Source organism: Melanaphis sacchari, unplaced genomic scaffold (genome assembly GCF_002803265.2).
Source record: "Melanaphis sacchari strain LSU unplaced genomic scaffold, SCAv2.0 Contig257_pilon_pilon, whole genome shotgun sequence".
Taxonomy (NCBI): domain Eukaryota; kingdom Metazoa; phylum Arthropoda; class Insecta; order Hemiptera; family Aphididae; genus Melanaphis; species Melanaphis sacchari.
This window is the reverse complement of record NW_020271130.1, coordinates 275,988-296,286: the sequence shown is the minus strand read 5'-3', so window position 1 is coordinate 296,286 and position 20,299 is coordinate 275,988. Positions and strand designations below refer to the sequence as shown.

The window sequence follows — 20,299 nt, the reverse complement described above, 5'->3', positions numbered from 1 at the left end:
ATAATTATATATTATATTATTATTATTATTATTATTACAATACGATTACAAACGAATTAAAAGCAATCATTAGCGCGCGGACGGGCGACGGGCCGAGCCGCGCGGGTACTGCCGCGGACACGCGTCGACCAGCCGCCGCCGCCACCGCCACCACCGTCGTCTCAGTCGTGCGGTTCGCTGCGGTGGGGGCCGCGCGAAGCCGTTTGGCGGGAGGGCTCGCGGGTCTCCCCACCGACGTGCCGACCACCGTGCATCGCGTACACGAGCGGAGGCGGCGTCATACTACAACAGCGATAATAATATATTATAGTAATAGTAATAGTAATAGTAGTAATAATAATAATAATATTATAGTGATATGGTAGTAATAGTAATAGTAATAGTAATAATATAATCGCAGCGGCAGCGACGCGGCAACCGGCGGCAGTCGCTTCCGTCGCGTCCGTCCAGCAAGTACTGTCGCGACACGACGCGAACCGCTGTTATTTGATTTTTTTATTTATTTATTTTTTTCGCAATCGTTGTTTTTTCATTCCGTTTCGCGCGGTGCCGTCCGTCAGTGTATTTATTCATCTGCGATCGCATTCACCGCACTCGCGAGCGTGTTAGTTTGCCGCACTACTGGTCGATGATAATAATATTATTTTGATCAAACGATATTTGGTATTATTAATTTGTCCGTCTCCGACACGCGACGACTGCGACGATTGACGATTATTATTGACGTCGAACTCAAATATTTTATAATATTTTACATTAAAACGTAAACCGGTGAACAGCGGCCGTTTCATTGGCGGGTCGAGGAAAAATAATTTTTTAACGTTTTCGCGATTTTATTTTTTCTACGGGCGTTCGAGCGCTACAACACATGGATATCGCACCGTTCTGAACGCCGCAGACAGCCCGCGTGCCGCACACAATCCAATCGTGAGTATTACAAAAATGTTTTATCATTTTTTTGCTCTTCTGTGGCACCGAAAAATATTTTTAAATTATATGTATTCTAACCGACTCTATTGTCGGTGCTAAAATCCTTTAAAAAATTTTTTTCGTTCGCAATTCCTCTTCCAGTCGCGCAATCGGTGCCTTCGCTTCGTGCCAATACCACTTGCCCGCGCCCTGTTCTCTCGGTCGTCACTGCCCCAGCATTCAAATCTCCGGCGCCCGAAACAATACGCGAGATGTTAGTAACCAATACTTATTGTCAACTTAGTATTAGCATCTTGTCGTTGTTGCAACAGCTCGTGATCTAGCTGGGTCGGTGTTTTTCGATATATTTTATATTATTATATTATAATATATGTTTATGACACGTGTAAAATGAGAACATCTCGTTGATTAATTATATGGCCCACGTACTCGCGTAGTTACGTTTAATTATTATATGATATTGCGCGTAAGTTAAAATAATCGTAATAAAATCAAAATCGTAATAAAAAAAATTCAGTTCAAATAATATGAGATGATGCTCAAAAACTTTGTATTTTTATATTATAATGATTTAAATAAATTATTTCGTTCACCTATAATTGCGAGTAAATTAATGATTTTATAAAATAAAATATTAGAGATGTGATATAGGTCGTCTTGTAGTGATCTCAAATAACATTTTTCCATTTCAAATATGATACAATAATTGTAAGACAGTGTGTGTTTATCACAAATTTTATAATATTTATAATATTTAAAAAGGTTATTTTTACTTTATAGAATTTTAGTAATTATATAATTTTTTTTTTTTTTAATACATTTTTAAACATTATTTTATGTTATTGTAAATTACTTGGCGATAATTATTATTTATAGATATAATATAACTATAAACTAATTTAAGTATGTATTTAATGTACGAATGGATTTACATAGTTTTTTTCGTAATCTTGTCGAATAAGACAATGTCCACTTCATTCTATAAACTTACTAGTTTTTTTTTTTTTTTATCGCTTTAAATGTTTTATAAATAGAAAGGTAATTACATATTATAATTATAACATACCAAAGTAGGTAGGTACTTGAAAAATTTAAAAAACATTTTTGCAACAGATACGATAGTCCTGTAATAAATATTATGACTCAGTCCACCACAAATTTAATATATTATGTGTTCAGTCAAAATCTGCAGTGTATTTGGGTTCATCGTACTTTTTGTCGTAATGCAATTATAGTTCAAGGTTGCTGCCAAGGAGTAATCAGTGTACTTTGTTTATAATGAACGTGTGGACCAAAACGATTTTCGCAATGAATCGAAGTATATATTATGCACGCCGTTAAACTTTACAAGGCGTCTAACAATTTGTGGGCCATTAGTTTTGTCTTTCTGCAGCGTTTTCCAAATATTGCGCGTACCTACATGCTAATTTGTTTCCTCTAGTTTCTCGGTATTTCTATACTACGATATTAAATTATTTATTTAACAAAAATGCATAAAAATGATGCATTCATAATGAACGTTGAAAATATAATTTTTTAAAGAATACGGTCTATGTATTTACTAGTATTATATATAAGAATTTTAATACGGTCAATTGATTTGAAGAACATACTCAGAGATAGTGAAGATAGTGTAATATGAAAAATAATTACATGTTTGCCATTACACACATTATCTATAGTGTATATATTATATCAACATGATTTTAATCATGTGCGCTTATAGGATTCTTCAAATTTGTTACAACACAAAAACGTTCTTTGTTTCTGAATTTTGTTTGCGTTATGTTGTTGCAAAATATATTTTTTGGTACGGATTTAAAATTATTCCCGTCAACTAGGTTTATCTATAGGTATAAATTAAGTTGTATGTTAATAAAATATGAGACTAGCCTATGAGAAAAATATAATATTGTTGTAATATTATAGTTCACACGCTGTAAAAACACATTTGAAATGATTTCATTAATAAAACATTAAGTCTATGTCTCAAAAAATGATAAAAACAAAAACGTTAATTGCTTTTATAATCAGTCTAGTGAATTATTTGCAGAATGTCTGTATTCGTTGTTCCGTTGTTTGCTGTCGTTATACAACATTAGCTAATTGGAGTGTTTTTCGATAATTGCTCATAATTGTATTATAATTTTATCAAATTCTATAATACTTATCTTTTTCGAGCTAAACGGCAGGAATAGTTAAAAATGAATTACTTTTAAAAATTAGTGAAAAATATCATATTTATAATGAACGACTGAGTGCAATAGACATATATTTTCTGCTCAAAGAAATCCATAAGCAGTAGGTATCATTTATAATAGTCACTACCCACCACTACTAACCATTATACCGCCTTAATTTCGGATTTCAATGATATCACATTTAAAAAATATAAAATATTCTGATTCTTCATCTTACGGGTGTGTATTTTATTTTACTGACTCTTATTTTACTGCATAGTTTTTATTTTTAAATATATCGATATTAGTTAAAAAAAAGTTAAAAAAGAGTTAAAAAAGAAACGGTTTATTGTCGGAAGGCCAATGTATTGTGTACTTTACCGAAATGATTACCTAGTATGTTGGCGTCCTCTCGGGACGATGACAATTTTTTTTTAGCCAAACACGTATTAGTAATTATTCAGTTGCATGATGCTTTTGTCAACAGCATAAAATAAAAACGCATAATACATACTCAACTGAAATTAGCATTATAATAGTAAATAACACGATATTTTAGATTTTTTTTAACTTCCCAATAGTCATGAAACAAAAATATTGATCATAATATTATGTCAATGGTATATATTTATATAATATACAGTATACATCACGTATATACATAATATTTAAAATAGACGATTTAAAACGTGGATGGAAAAAATGTGTAGCTTATTATTATTGTTATAATATTAAAACACACGCCACCTGTATGTATAACTCATATAATAGTCATACATCGTGATATATTTTACCTCCACGACCATGGTTGTGGTCGTAATCTAAATGTAATATCGATATTTTTGGTTTAGTCGATTCTTATCCGACTATATCTATTATCTAACGTTCATGTTTGGGTATATTAATATACCTATACTATCTAGTGCCTATAACTATTTCAGTAGGTCATTATCACCATATTCGCGTGTTACTTTTCGATCGCTGTTTTCTGGCCACTACTATAGTGTAATTATTCATAATTTTTACTGTCACACATCATGTATCGTTTTACGTTTATTGTTTATGTATAAGCCCATTGCGCGTGTACTTGCAGTGTATTATTTAGGAAAGCGTATACGCGTGCAATATGTATATATGTATATATATATATATATATATATATATATATAAATAATATGCCTGTAAAAATAATGACAATAATAATATAGTTTATTACGGGTCATTACCCCCGGGGGTGAAATCCGCCGAGACGGTGCTCCAAATACACAATATATAATATTTATAAGTTATAACACTTATAACATAATAAAAAATATATTACACATAATATTATATACACGCCACCGTCGGTCGGTATTTGACACAGTGACGGTGAATGCGTTTAGAAAAAAAAAAATTCCTGTCACGGTAAAACACCGCGAATCCGGGCCATTTATATATTGAGTGCGAAACGATTTAATCGTATCGTAATACCGCGTTATTGTAACGATTTTTATGTCGGTCATCGCCGCCGCTACGAATAGGTACACCCGCGACGTCAAAATATTGAATATACGAGTAGTTACGCACATTACCACGACCTACCTACATTCGATTTTGTTTTCTTTGTTCCATTTGGGTTGGATCTTAGTAATTATATGCATGTTGTGCTACATCAATGGTGTACAGACATACCTATAATTCTTGTTTTTAAGTAAATATGGATAAAATAAATGCATGTGAGGCACTGTGATCGTAACGGCGGCTAACTGAGATGAACCATCGAACAGCACTATAATATGGTTGCGGTGACATGATAACTTCAGCTTCTTAAAATCCAATCACATTACGAGTAAAATGTAGATGATAGACATAATGGACATCTATTCACATATTGTCTATGGGGTATATAAATATGATATCAACCCATTCACACGATAAACGGTAGTGGTAATTGATAACGCATTGGTAGTGTCAAACGACGAGAAAACAAATCTAATAGCTAGGTAAGAAGGTAGAGAACTTTTATTATATAATATTTAAAAAGTAATACACGTAGGTACTCATACGAGTTATGAATGATCTAACATTATCAATAATATAATATATAGGGCACGGGTTTTACGAACATAGACTTCCGCGAGATTTTCTATTCGTACCAAACGTTTTCCGAAACATTTATTATTATTATTTTTATCTGTTCGATTCCACTTGAAAACTTCGACGCAATTATTATTCCGATGTAATTATGTCATGAAAATTCCTTCGTAATTATCGCATGTTCGAGTAAACCGTGACAAAAATAGAATACTCGATAGCCTATAATATTAAAATATATTTACACAAACAATTCGCGCGGCTGTAATGTTTATATTATGATACTCATACAGGTGGGTATGTAATGTTCGGATAGAGTGTTTTATGTTTTTATAGACCCCGTTGAAGGTTATTGGGAACGTTCTATACCGATAGATGTTGTACGATCACAAAACGTAATTATTATAATTTCGCGGTGCCGTGTTGCCATTGTGGCGGACAATGCTGCTTTAATATTATAACATTCATAGGATTCACGTAGAAAGAAAAATATAATTGTATATTTATTTACACATTTCAAAGCGTAAACAATATAGAATAAAAATAATAATAATAATAATAATGTTTGGGTTATTTAAATAAATAATGAATTTATAATATTATTACCAGAAAAAAAAATACATTTTTACCCAATATTTGTATCGACGTATTATGTAAACTGATCAAATAAACACAACAGAGTAAATAAGAAATAGCTAATGTGTAAAAAATAAACCAACGTTTATGCCGAGTGACAGGCATCTGTTGTATTCTGTAGTAGGTACAAATAAATATTGTTGTGCTGACTATGATTTCGGAACATAATTTGGTCACATTTTGAAAATCGAAGTGCATGTCTCGTGATTAGTCATAATTGAGGGCCTGATCGCTCAATTGTCGCCATATAACCCAAAAGAATTTAAATCATGTTTAGGACAGGAAACCATCGATTTAAATCATACGAAATTCTTGCTGTAGGTCGCAAGTAAATATGAATATAATCGTACAGAATTCACAAGTGGCATGTTTACCTACGATTAACTTGCATAAAATTTCCATAGTATATTAAATCACTGTGGCGTAGTTGAATGCACGGTTAAACAAGTTGTTGTCAACTCCGTAGTGGGAAAAATTAATAAAAACAAATAGCGAAGAGAAGAAAAATTAATTAAACGACATTTATTAATAATATTTTACCAAGTGTAAATATATCTATAAATAGATCCGGACAGTATTGCAAACATTATACGTTATAATTGAATTTCCGTGTGCAATAAGTTAGTGGCAGACTCGCATTTAAGTTTTCCCGTTAAACGTTTTCGCTGTTTCGAACCGGTTGCAAAATGATTGCATGCACTCGTGCTTGGGTCGAGTGGCCACTCATGCTACTCACGTGTACCTAACAAGAGGCTCGATTTGGGCGGAAAGCCCGGTTATGCGTATGACGATCAACATCACTTCCGAACGACGAGTCCGGAAGTAGTCCGGCGCTAAATTGAATCGATGAATGTTATGGGTATTATAACAATAATAATATATAGGTACGCATAATAATGCATAGTAGAGCACGTCGAGAATCGGAGCGCGGAAATAGAACGGAACGGCCGCCGTCTCGTTCCGGTTTTTTTTTTTTTTTGTTACATTTCGTCTTCCTCCGTCGCATTATTAGGCGTCTTATTGTAACGCATATAATAGGTATGCACATTCGCCACTGCGTTTGATTTAATAACACTATAATATTATGACTATTACTGCGGTCGTTTTAACCGGTCCAATCTCGTGCCACATTATACGAATAATTCGACGATAACGGGATCAAAACGATGGTAAGATTATTATATTAATTGTAGCGACACAAAACGATCATTGGGTGTATTATTATGTATTTATGCAGAGAATCCACTATACTTAGAGTAGCTACTATTACACTGTCACCATCGTGTTTTCTGTAAAAACCGTGTTAACACGCGTTACTATTACCGAATAGAAATATTTAACTACTTCACCGAGTGAATTGATAAGTGATTATTAATGGCTATTGTAATCGTAGTCTTATTAAAAAAATCTTTCTAAATTTGACTAATTCGAAGTAAATTTTGAGCACAGACCACACAGACCGTGTAGACCATACGCCGAGTACAGTAACAGTGTAATTGTACTAATACGTGTATTCCGTACGTTATCTAAATACGTAGGTTACAAAATTTTGGTTTAAACGCTATTATTTAACTCTACGATATGGTAATAGTCATGGAAACCCGACTGTACTCTGGTTGCGCGTCATACAAAATCATTATACCACGCGCAACATGACCAGACCACTACGATTATATTATTATTATACTGCAATCGAATATCTGCGTAACGCCGCGTTTAAGGTCAATGTTTATATCGGCAGACCTACCGTGCGTTACGTAATGCCGATAATAGTATTGTAATGATAATATGTTATGCAGCGTTAAAATAAAAATCTATGCACAACTAATATATTGTTCATGCCGACGAGTTGGCGAACGAGTCCATAAGCAACCTAAAAACTACCCACCACCCAAACGATATTCAATATTTTTAACCACTTTTTAAACATTTTTTGTTATTGTTTAGCACTTCCCTAATGCTAGAAAAGAACAAAAACGCTGTGATTATTTTTTCAGTGCATATTATGTTACCAGTGATGGCTTCAAGTCGAAAAATATCCAACTTGTCGTCGTGTGATTACAGTGATCAAACGGCCATCGTTTACACTGTTGATATAATGGTTAAAATATAAAAGGTTACACTCGCTGACCTCTAACCGAGTTCTTCTAAATATGTGTACCAAGATAATGCGATCAAATAAAACAACACAACGAACTAATTAACGACACGGTAGGGCACGTAATAGGTATCCGCCATCCGGTGATTAGGGTTTTCGTCGGGCTCGGTAGTGGGGGTCGTATTGTTCACGCGGATCGGTGCGCAAGCGAAATCGTCCGTACACACGACGCACGGGTTCGGGGGCCAAGAGGACGACTATGTGCCAAAGGCCGGCGCATAAAAATATTCGCAGAGCTAAAAATGAAAAAAACTGCATGTGTATGTAGATATATATATACAGTTTAATATGATAAACACAAATAACTGGTCTGCGACGACTGCACACTGTTAAATAACAATTGAGCGCGTCGACAACACGTAGTATTATGACACGGGCGTATTATAACGATTAATTTGCCTTATGCAAAATTATAATATTTATATATTATATTATATACGATAATATAACGATAAAACGAAACGAATCAAAAATCGTCGAGGATGAAAAAAACAACCCAAAATCAATCTCGGTCCTAACATTGGCAAAAATTTTGTATGAAAATCGTTTCGTACAACGTAGGTAACAATATATAATGCATAAACTTCACCTTGAAGGTGAAGGCCAAGACGGTCGGAGCGAGTTGGCCTACAAGATCCCACACAATGATCATCGTATTATTATATTATACGATCGCGTATTATCTTCAGCGCGCGCGAAATTATGAAAAAACAACAGCACGCCCAACACGACGACGATTATCTCATAATAATAAAAATATTATAATAGTAATAATATATGTATACGCGCCGAGCACTTTTGCTTGGCGGCGGCGACGTTTGGCAGTGTATATATTTTTATTTTATTTTATTTCGTTTATTTATTTAATTTTTCTCTCTCACATACACACACACACACACACACACATTGCTTTTTGCTCAACCCGAGTCGTGTGTAACACGTCCAAGGCCGTTGAGGTTTTTACGACGCGTAAAATTCGCGCACAATGTCATCGGACGATTTCAAAACGTATACAAGCATAATAATGCGTGCGTGCATGATATTATTACATAAACCCGCGTAATGCGTTTCATTGTGTGTATAATATTATGTATCGCCATTTTGCCCCACCCGATTTCGATTGAATACCGCAACGATTGCATTTGTTTTTTCTTTCAGTTGCTCCACAAATATTATTACACACAATATATCGATGATCTGATCGCCGCGATATAGAGTATATTTTATTCGTTGTATAGTTACCTACTTTACCTACGTATAAATGACCCGACTTTGTCAGACGTACCTACGTTATTATCGTTATCGTTATTATTATCATTAGCCGGTGTACTTGCGTTGTGTGCCTGTGTACCTTTTAGTGTTTTCTTGGAACAGACAATATCCACGTACCCGTTGATTTAATCGGTCTGTTAATAAAATACAAATCAACAATGATTATAAAATATATTGTATTATTATTGTGTGCGTCCTTTGCTGTTTATAATGTTTATATCGTCGTCGGAAGGGTGAAGACAGAAAAAGGGAAATTAAAAAACTGTTTGATTGCGCAAGACGGTAGCTGCAGTTGTTTATCAATAGCAATAATATATTATTAATACAGTGATAAGACACAACCGTAACCCGTCGCTCGCCGCGGGGTCGACGTCCACACGCTCGTTACAACATCGTTATTGTGATGTCGATATTATTATCATAACACTTTAATAATATGATTCTGATGTTAAGTATTTTTATGTGTAATAACATAATTGCAGTTTTATAACGAGGACCAGGTGCCATCATTACCAAATTCATAAGTGTAGAACTTTTTTAAATTTTTAGGCGAACTTGATTGTAATATTAATATCTGGTTATCATAATTTGTAAGCATAATAAATTCCATTTTAAATACGTAATATTAATTCCCTACCTTCTTCATAAGCTAGCTGCTCAATAAGGAAAATATAAATTTATGAGAGATTATTGTACGTATTTATTTACATCAAAATTTTTTTTTAAGGCTTTAATATGTAGATATAATATAGTAATATTAAAAATGTTATTTATCAAGTGTAAATTATATTACATATTATATCAAATTAATGTTTGATTTAGAAAAACATACACCATTTATAAATAATTATAATTTAATACCTTATATGTCCTTGATATGGGAATGTAAATGATTAATTAAATATTATATTATGTGATCAATGATTATTTTGTGTAGTCAAACTTAGGTTAGAGAACAATAGTGGTTAAAAAAACGTTATCTCCACGGGCCAATGTCAGGATAAAACTTTTAAGCTTAAATAAACTAATTAAGTTGAATACTTGTAAAGAACTTTAATACTTTTAGATTGTCTCCGAAACCCTGTGGATAAAATCCGTGTACCACGCTCATAAACAGATTGCCTTTAATGTAAAAGTAAAATTGCGATTGCCAGTCCGCCAACGGGTACGGCATGGGCTATTTGCATAAAACGTCCTTTAATAGTATTAAAAGCGACGAGACACTGTTATTATCGACGTTATTATTATTGAGTATGCTTATAATAATTCGGTGTGTTCATTTATGAGGCTGCATTTATGCATAGTCTCGTGCGTCAACTGAAACAAAAACGTTTCGGGAAAAACACGAGACGAGGGATAGGAAAATTACGATAAAAAAAAAATTCTAGTACATTAGCGAAATAATATTTTTTTGTAATAATAACGTCGCGTATTACAAAACGGTGACAACACTCGACTTGGATAACGATGACGACAACTTACTGCTCTACCGTATTTTTCTCCGCCGACGCTACAATATTATTATGTACGAACAAATTACGATAATAATAATATGTGTAAGCCCGAGTGATGAGTTGTACGACGAATTGAACGACTGCCGATGAGGTCCACAAATTATCATATAATGTCATCATAGTATGACGTGCACGTACTTACCGAGTACCCTACCTACTATCCATTTATTCGGGATGATCACGGCCGATAGTAATGTAGAATGTAGACATATCAACGATCATTTTTAATAGTTTATAATAATCACTTATCATTACTGTAATATTATCTCCGTCAATATTATAATATTTATATACTCGACGTTGTGCCGACTTAACGATAGCCATTGTTAAGGAAAGTCTTTTAGTTAATTAATTTCAATATTCGGTACCTACAATATTATTATTGCATTGTACATACATGAAATGTTTGCGAATTTGATGTTTGGACGCGATCACAATCTTATTTTCTAAATTCTCTACACTTTATTTCAGGCAGTATTCATATTCCGAAATGGAATCAATATCTACAATTTTATGGAAAAGAATAATTATTTGGAAATCACATTACTATTTTGATAGTGGTGATGAACACTCTTCTGTTTATAAACAGTTGCCATACTATTTATCATACATTTATATACGATTTTATACTTTTAAAATAATATGTAGGTACTCTGCACTTGACAATATCGCGTAAACACTCTACTAAGTGGGGGCTGTTATATAACCGTATATACATGTGAATGGCCTCACGTTCAGTATTCAATATCATTATTTCTATTAAATTATATTATTTTGCAGTATTTGTTATGGAAAAATAAAGCCGTTTTATTCAGGATTAATTAATACAAAATACATCATATTATATATATTGAATTAAAGCTATGTTCATGACACAGCTGACAAGTTTCGATCGTAATCGGTTATACATTTTGGCTTTGGTCGATCCTAGGATCACTTATCGTCGGGCTAGTACCAGTTGGATACGTAACATATGCCACAACAATCTATACGAACGGCATTCACCTCGACGATATTATTTTCAAAAGGTTAAATTAATAAATAATAATATTATATAATTAGTCGAATGTAACCACGGCAATTTTAATCGAGCAATCCATTCGCTTTTTACTAAACGGGTTAGCCACGCGCATGCTGCTGCAAAGCTACCTTTATCTATACCTTTTACTACACCGGGTATTATATAAAATAACACCACTTGTGTGATACCGTGTAAATATGGAAAAAATATTCGCTGAACGGAACCAGTGTTAAGACATCGTCGGATATCGTTACGGGTGACCTTGCTCGGTTTATATTATTATTGTATTTCCTCGATCTTGTTGTCCTTGGCCGGTACGGCGATTTATATAATATTGTGTACTTATACAATTATGATATACGTGTTATTACTTATTATTGTGTTATAACTCGATGGCCATATAGAAGTTAGCTCTACAACATATTTATTAATAATATGTAATATCACTAATATCTATTGGTAATGCGAATGTGTTCATATCGGTCGTGTAGCAGTAACATCACTGGTATGTAATAAATAATAATTATTATAAAAATCGCAGATATAAAATTTTTTGATTCCGTTTGACCGTATATTCTTGGATTCCAATGATCGGTGGAGGGGACTTTTCCGACGCCTCCTCGTGAGTATGTCTATTGTAGGTGGATGAAGGGAGGGGAGGGAGTATGTAGTAATTTTTGACCACGGCACGTGTCTGTTGCGAAATAATAGCTTTGGAATTCCCTACTGTCGTTGTATTAACGTTTTTTTCAAGGTTGGTTATACATTGCGCGTGTTCCGATATAACCAATCGTATAGTATAATACAAAATATTAAATATATATACGTCACAGATTTTCCTGAACCGTCTTCAACGTCGTTTATTTTTACTGCATTAAATCCCTCCCCTGATATGTAGCCCTAATAATTTCACGGGAATAGCTGGTTTGAATGTTTTCACGAATTACGCGTTGCCAAGGTTAAGTTAGTGTACTCGGATAACGCCAACAATTGATTTATTTTTATCGATCTACTCATTTTTCATCCAAATGCGAACTTCCCTCAAGATTAAACTTCTTAACAAACTATATTATAGTGAAACACATGCAATACGAGAAAAGGTTTTTTGACCTCAATATAATCTGCATCATAAGTTGCTTTTAATTTGTCTAGGTAGTTTTAAGGAATTTGTTTTAGAATTTTATCTGACTCAGAGAATTACGTCGACTTAATATAATATAATATATGTAATTAATAATTATATATTTACGGTGTGAAACTTATATTCACGTATGTGTTTTTTTTTTTTTTTTAGATTGAGAAATGGTAGCGGACACGGCTAGCAGTTATCATCATCAACAGAAAACTCAGCCACAACAACTACAACAGCCAAACCAGCATCAGCAACAACAGCAACAGCAGCACCATCACCAACAACAGCAACAGAAACTTCATCAGCAACAGCAACAACAACTTCACCAAATCCATTTGCAACGCCAACAACAGCAGCAAAACAGTGGCGGAGTCATGCCGCAGTACTGTAGTGACATGGAACAGTCGGGTGGTCCAGGGAGTATGAGGTACGATGATTCGGTATCACCTGGACCGGAATCACCAGGTCCTGGTGAACCATACCCACCTGGATTCGACCTGACAGCGCACCTGCAGCACAAGGAGTTCTTTGCGCAGCGTAAACAGCGTGAATTCATACCAGATAACAAGAAGGACGAAAGCTACTGGGACCGGAGGCGGCGGAACAATGAAGCGGCCAAGCGATCCCGTGAAAAAAGGAGGTTCAACGACATGATCCTCGAGCAGCGAGTGGTCGAGCTGAGCAAGGAGAATCACGTGCTCAAGGCTCAACTCTCTGCCATTAAGGACAAGTTTGGCATTAGTGGCGAAGCTGTGGTCAGCGTTGAACAGGTAATGATTTGAACAGCGTCAATAGAATGCGTTATTTAATGTTGGTTATTAAAAATCGTTTTATGAGAGATTTGCTCAAATCTGATCGCGTTATACAATTATATCAGAAATGTAAATACATAATATGTGGAGCGGGGGGGGGGGGTACATTACGATAGTCAAAGTTTGAATAGTAATATAGCGCTGCTTGTTATCCAAACAATTTTTTTCCGATAAGCCCGATGAGGTGATGTACTTCCTAGGTTTTAGGTCGTGTTTTCTCTCTGAACTTATTGAAATCCATTTTATCTAATACATATAATGTGCCACAATCGGACGACCGATCTGCATAAACGAATATTAAGTTAATGGTGCACAATACATTTAAATGTTAACGAAAGATTCCGAACAATCCATAAATCAACTATGATATGAATTCTTCACTTAATAAAAATCCGCTACTTGCGCATTGAGATAGACCACATCAAATTGGTATACTAAGACTAACGTCGGTTTTTCTTTTGCCCCACCCTCAGGTTATGGCTTCTCTGCCGACAAACGAACAAGTGTTGAGCATCACGAAACGCCCGAAACTGTCCACGTCATCGTCGTCTTCGTCGGTGGGTTACTCGCAGAACGGGTCAGGTCCCATACCCACGTCAGTCATCCACCAACCCGTCCAGTCGACCACGCCCAAAATGAACGGCTCGTACTACGGCGGCGCACAGTCCGACTGCGGTAGTCCCGTCGACCAACACCAACTCCAACAGCAGCAACAGCAACAGCAGCAGCAGCAACAGCAACAGGGCGACCGTTCGAACGGCGTCAATGGTCTACCGATGTCCGTGGCCGCCGCAGCCGTGGCCGCCGCGGCTCAAGCCGGGTACCCGCCGTACCCGTTCGCACCCGTCCTGCCGCCACTGCAGCCGCCGTCGTTCGAAGCGGCCGCCAACAGCGTACTGAACCTCAGCCGCCGGCCGCAGTCCCCGTACGAGCTGAGCAGCGGCAGTGGCGACGACACTTCGTCGTCCTGCGTGCCCATATCTCTAGCGTTCGTGGCCGCGGCCGCTGCCGCGGCGGCCGGCGGAGTCGTCGGACCGGGCGGCACGTTAGTCGGGAACGGCAACAACAATAGCAGCAGCAGCAACAACAACAGCAACGGCAGTCATCACCTTCAGCACCGGCACCGACACCATTTTAACGGCAACGGCATGATGGCCATGATGACCAGCGGCGTCGGCGGAGGAGTGCCGATCGCCGTCCTGAACGGCAACAACAGCGTTTCCATGGTGCACGCCAACGACAACAACGCGGGAATCATCGGCGGCGTGAACGGCAACAACATCGCGGCCATCGTGAACGGCGGCGGCGCAGGCAACGGCGGCGGCAACTGTCTGCCGCACAAGCTCCGCCACAAGACGCACTTGGGCGACAAGGACGTGGCGGCCACGGCGCTGCTATCGCTGCAGGCCATCAAGCAGGAGCCGGGAAGCAGCCGGGCCAGTCCGCCGTGGGACGCGGAGGGCAGCAGCGACGAGCGCGACTCCGGCATCAGCCTGGGCGTCGAATGGGGCGTCCGGCCGTCGTCCGCCGCGGTGGCCGCTTGCCCCACCGGCGCCTCGGTGGCCGCGCCCCGCGCCGCCGCCATGCAGTCGCCGGCCGCGGTCACGATGAGCGGCGAACCGGCCGACGGTGCCGTGCACGCGACCGCCCCGACGGCCGCCGCCGACGACACCAGGCTCAAGTCCGAGGTGGCCCGGCTGGCGTCCGAGGTGGCCAGTCTCAAGAACATGCTGTCGTCCAGAAAGTCGGCCACCGCGGCCCCGGCCCAGTCCACTACCGTTGCGGTCAACTGATCCGCTGCGATGACGGCCGTTCACGACGGATAGTTATTATATTCGTTATTGCGATTCACAGGTATTTGTAATATTGTTATACGTTCGCACGCGAATTCATAGATAAATTATTATTTTTTATTATACATTTTTTTTTTTTTATCATTATTATTTTTATTATTATTATTATTATTATTATTATTATCATCATTATATTATTATTATTATTAAAATCTGGTAGTTTTGACAATGTTTCATAAATCATTCGTACACGTTTTCGTCGCCCACCGAATGTCTTTTATATTACTATAAAATAGATAATAATATTATGATGTTATTATTGTTATTATCAAACTCGAAATAATAAAATTATTGTTGTTTTTTTTTTTTTTAACGACGAGCGTACATTTGATTGAGTAATTAGTATTGACCAGCACAGGCGCAAACAATTACATGGACGGGGGTTACTTGGAGGGGGGTGAGTAAAATCGTAAACAGCAAATTTAAAGTTTACTTTTTTCGCTCATCAATGGCGTTCGTCAGATTAATTTTAAGTGTAAATAATCTTGTAACAATAACATATTAAATACGTAGGGGGCGATTCTCGCACCGAACGCCGTGGTGGTTATCCATAACGGTGGAACGCAACACGAATTCTATTTGTACTACACGTGAACGATAACCGTGTTGAGAGAATCGCCCTGTACGTACACTATATATAATATCTATGCATATTATATAGGTGTGTGTGTGTGTATAAAGTATAAATATATTTAATACGTTACGCCAAAAACATTCAAACGAACGGGGTTTAGGCGAGAACGTTGCTTTAGCTAAAATATTATTTCATAGACGTGTACCGTATCATAAACCGTGACCTGTGGTGTAATACCAATAATGCAAAACAAAACGTTCTTTTCACCGCAGTCGTCGGTTATATAATATCATTGACGAGATTTTCAGAAATATTTGTTACGGTGAGGTGTTGGTAACCGGGTCGAGATTTGACTATAGAACGGTAAAAATCTATAAAGCATTTCTAAAACATAATGTCGGAAAACTAAATAAAATTGAAAAAAAAATACTTCGAAAGCCCATGCTTCCGAATTTTTGGAGCCACTCCGTTCACCTTCATCTCACACGGTCTTGATGCCGAATAAAATTTATCTGTGATAAACGTTTAATCGTATATTGCTTTTGTTCGGTTTTTGTGTTTTTGGTGTATTTTTACGTGCCGAAAAACGTCGGCACAATAAAATAGTTGATATTTGATATTTCAGTAATTGTACGATTAATATGATAGATAATACAGCGAAGAAAGGCATACTATTTCAATATATTGATATATTGTTGTGCATTTGCATCACAATATTGAATACTATATAATATAATACATGCTTATACAATATTATATTATATGCGCGTACTCGCGTTTTATTGTCTAAGAATATTACAATATAATAATATTTATTTATTAATTTATTTGTACGATCACTATAATATTATGATTTTTATTTATGTTATTCATCGTAATGAAACTTATTCTGTAATAAATTATTTATAATAATCGTAAGTTTTTATTTTTTAAACTTGTACAATGCAAAAGTTTATGTTTTATAATATGACGTACCTATAACGTGCGTATGATTTAACAACCTGTACATAATATTATTATTACATAATATAAGATTGTTATTGTTTTCTACTATCTATATATTATTATTTTAATTATTATTATTATTTTATTATAAAAAATATCCATATTATTGTAATATATAATATATATACATAAATATAATATATTATATAATATATCATTAAACTTGATTGTATTATTGTGCAGTACGAGAGAAAAAAATGAATTTCATATTATTTTTTTATATTATTATATCTATTTACACATTATATACGACCGAGTGTACAGTTTTTCGACATCGCCATTTCCCTTGTCCCTCCTCCAGCCACCCCTACAACGCCGACCGACTTGTTCGTGTCCGCTCACGTTTGCTAACTACACTGTCACGCGTAGTGTAGTAGTAGTAATAATAATAATAATAATAATGGCATAGACTTGCGAACATATTATTATAAAAAAAAAACCCGTTTTAACGGGTCTCATCGAATATCGCCGTTGTTTTGTCTTGCCGTTTTTTTTTTTTACTTTTAAATTTTATGTTCGGTTTGCCCCTCGACCGAGGTCGTTTAAAATTTAAATACTGTCGGGAGACGTTTTAAAAGTACGAGTATTATATTGTTTAAATGGTTTGACACGGTTTCCGCGTTCTCCGCGTACAACTGTATACATCATAAATTGTACAACACTACTCATAGATTGGTCATGTGAATTCAAATTGGATTGGTATCATGTTATGAAATACACAATATTATGTTGAACGATTCTCTAAGTATACGTTTGTGGTTCTTTGTAACAATACAGTTATTCAAAATCAGTTGTTAAGACTTAATTATGCATGAAGATTATTAATTTTAAATTATTGAATTTTTTTGTATCACTTAAAGAGCGTTCTGCTGTGATGCCTCGTTGACATAATTTTCTGTTTTTCTAACTCCTTGAGTGTAAAAAATCTATCAAGTTAAAAAAATAAAATAGTTTTTAATTTTTTAGGTAGGGATATATTTGAAACTTACAAAAATTCAGATTTTGAATTTCTGTGTTATTAAAGGGAACTTAATTGTTGGACTTGTATAATAACTCCACATAACTGTGCACGCTTTGTATCGTTCACTTAGTCAACAAAATCGTGATATCGATCTCGGTTTATTACGTCACATAACATATTAGTGATATAGGCAGAGCCGACTTATGAGGTTTGTATAATGTCTATGGCAATATTACGCACTGTACAGTGAATTTATTTTTCCATAAATTTCCGTCAATTTATTTCGACATCCACGCGAGTGACTACTCGTATTATTATTTTTATTATTAGGAAACGTCGTCGTTGGTTTGTTTTTGAGTAACAAAAATACCTATCTATACTCCAAACAAATATAATATTATAATCCAACTGGCTGCAGGTATAACTGGCGTACGAGTCTATATAACTGGTTTCATACGACACAAATATTCGATTAACAACTACAACGAATGTTCTCAATTGGTGCAAAAAAAAAAAAAAAATAAAAAATACGCAATCATCGAATTCAATGGATTGATCAAATTTAATAATGTGCTTCTATAATATATAAACATTATTATAGGTAGGCATTAAACGAAATAAACATGAATAATCATTTTTTAATAGCTTATACATAATTCATCGAATGTTATACACCTATTTATGCTTTTAGATGAAAATATATCTATAGACTATAATTATTTTGATATCGATGTACAAATCTTTTCGATAGTGTGGATTGAAACCCACTTGCACATTAGCTATGTCTTGCAAACTATTGAGTTTATTGGCCAATAGCCTAATACATATGTTTTTTAAATAAGTTGTATAATATAAAATATAAGTATTTTGTACTCTTAGGTTTTAGTTGATTTAGTAAGACGTCAAATCAGTGATTGTAGTGTTCACCTAATACAAGTTTCAAGTATATCTACTAATGCAGATGTATTCGAGATCGATCGTTAGATTAACTGGCGATTGGCGAAAATTCGATCAAAAAAACACGAGACCACGAATAATTAAATAATGAAATTTCAACTATCGGAATAGTTTTGAAAAACCAATATATATGTTTATAAAGTCGATTAATATTTTATTTTTTATCGAGATAAAAGGTAAACTTTTATAACAATTGACAGTTTAGGGCGTTGTTTTTGTTTTCAGCGTATATTACGCGTTTATAAAAGTTTTATACTTATCTCCACGTATAGGTAATGATTTTAACTATTATAAAATAACGAATATCATTGATCATAGTTTAACCATATAACTTTTTTAATTTAACATATTTAATTGGTAAATGAACAAATTATGAGAAACCTTGAAATAATTACTTCTATTTTTAGAATAATTTTTTATTGGCATCTATTAAAATAAAAATTTAATTTTAAAATTATTATACGTAAAAAGTTTAAAAAGAGTCAAAATATCTTAAAATGTATTTTATTGTTTAGAAAATGATTAAACTTTTCGATTAATTGTATTTATATTTTATAGACACACACACACACACACACACACACACACACACACACACACAAAGCACATCACATCATTGTAAAATCAATAAACTCATTGCATGACGCTTCGCTCCACTCAGATTTATTAGTTAAGTTATTGTCAAGGAAATTTGTCAAGTTAAAAACTTAAACAAATTAACTTTTGAACTTAAAGTAAATTATAATATCATTGCCATTCCTTTTGATTATGTTACTAAATTATTAAAATTCTTTGCATGAATTATGTGAACAATAGGGACGGTTACTTTTCAGGTGTTTCGTTTATTTACCTAACGGAAAAATTAAAAAATTAAGAAAATTATATGTATACAACTGACTATTGACTGTTGCAATGGATGAGGTGACACACACTACGTTACCACAGTAGATAATGGCGTAGAGTGTAGAATATCAAAAAATATTATAATTAATGGATAATCAAAAACACAACAGACGATTTCTTTAGTTTGAAAAAAATGTATGTTGTTCGAGGTTATTATTGACGTGAAAAAATATTAGCTTCAATTTTATCGATCTTTTTATATAAATAAAATAATTTATTTTTTGTACCCAATAAGCGCAAAAAATAAATATCTTTTTAACCCATAAGCACGAATCAATTTTTTTGTCCAATTTATTTTAACTCTAAGTATACTTC

The 20,299-nt window shown here is 35.0% G+C and overlaps 1 protein-coding gene across 1 annotated transcript; it reads left to right on the top strand.

Moving 5' to 3' along the window:
* Positions 1-413: 413 nt before the first annotated feature.
* Positions 414-15,622, top strand: LOC112595106 (homeotic protein female sterile-like). Its single transcript, XM_025340196.1, has 3 exons — positions 414-927; positions 13,082-13,689; positions 14,205-15,622. Exons 2-3 carry the CDS (start codon positions 13,090-13,092, stop codon positions 15,522-15,524), a joined length of 1,920 nt encoding a protein of 639 aa, XP_025195981.1. The 5' UTR covers positions 414-927; positions 13,082-13,089; the 3' UTR covers positions 15,525-15,622.
* Positions 15,623-20,299: the final 4,677 nt, after the last annotated feature.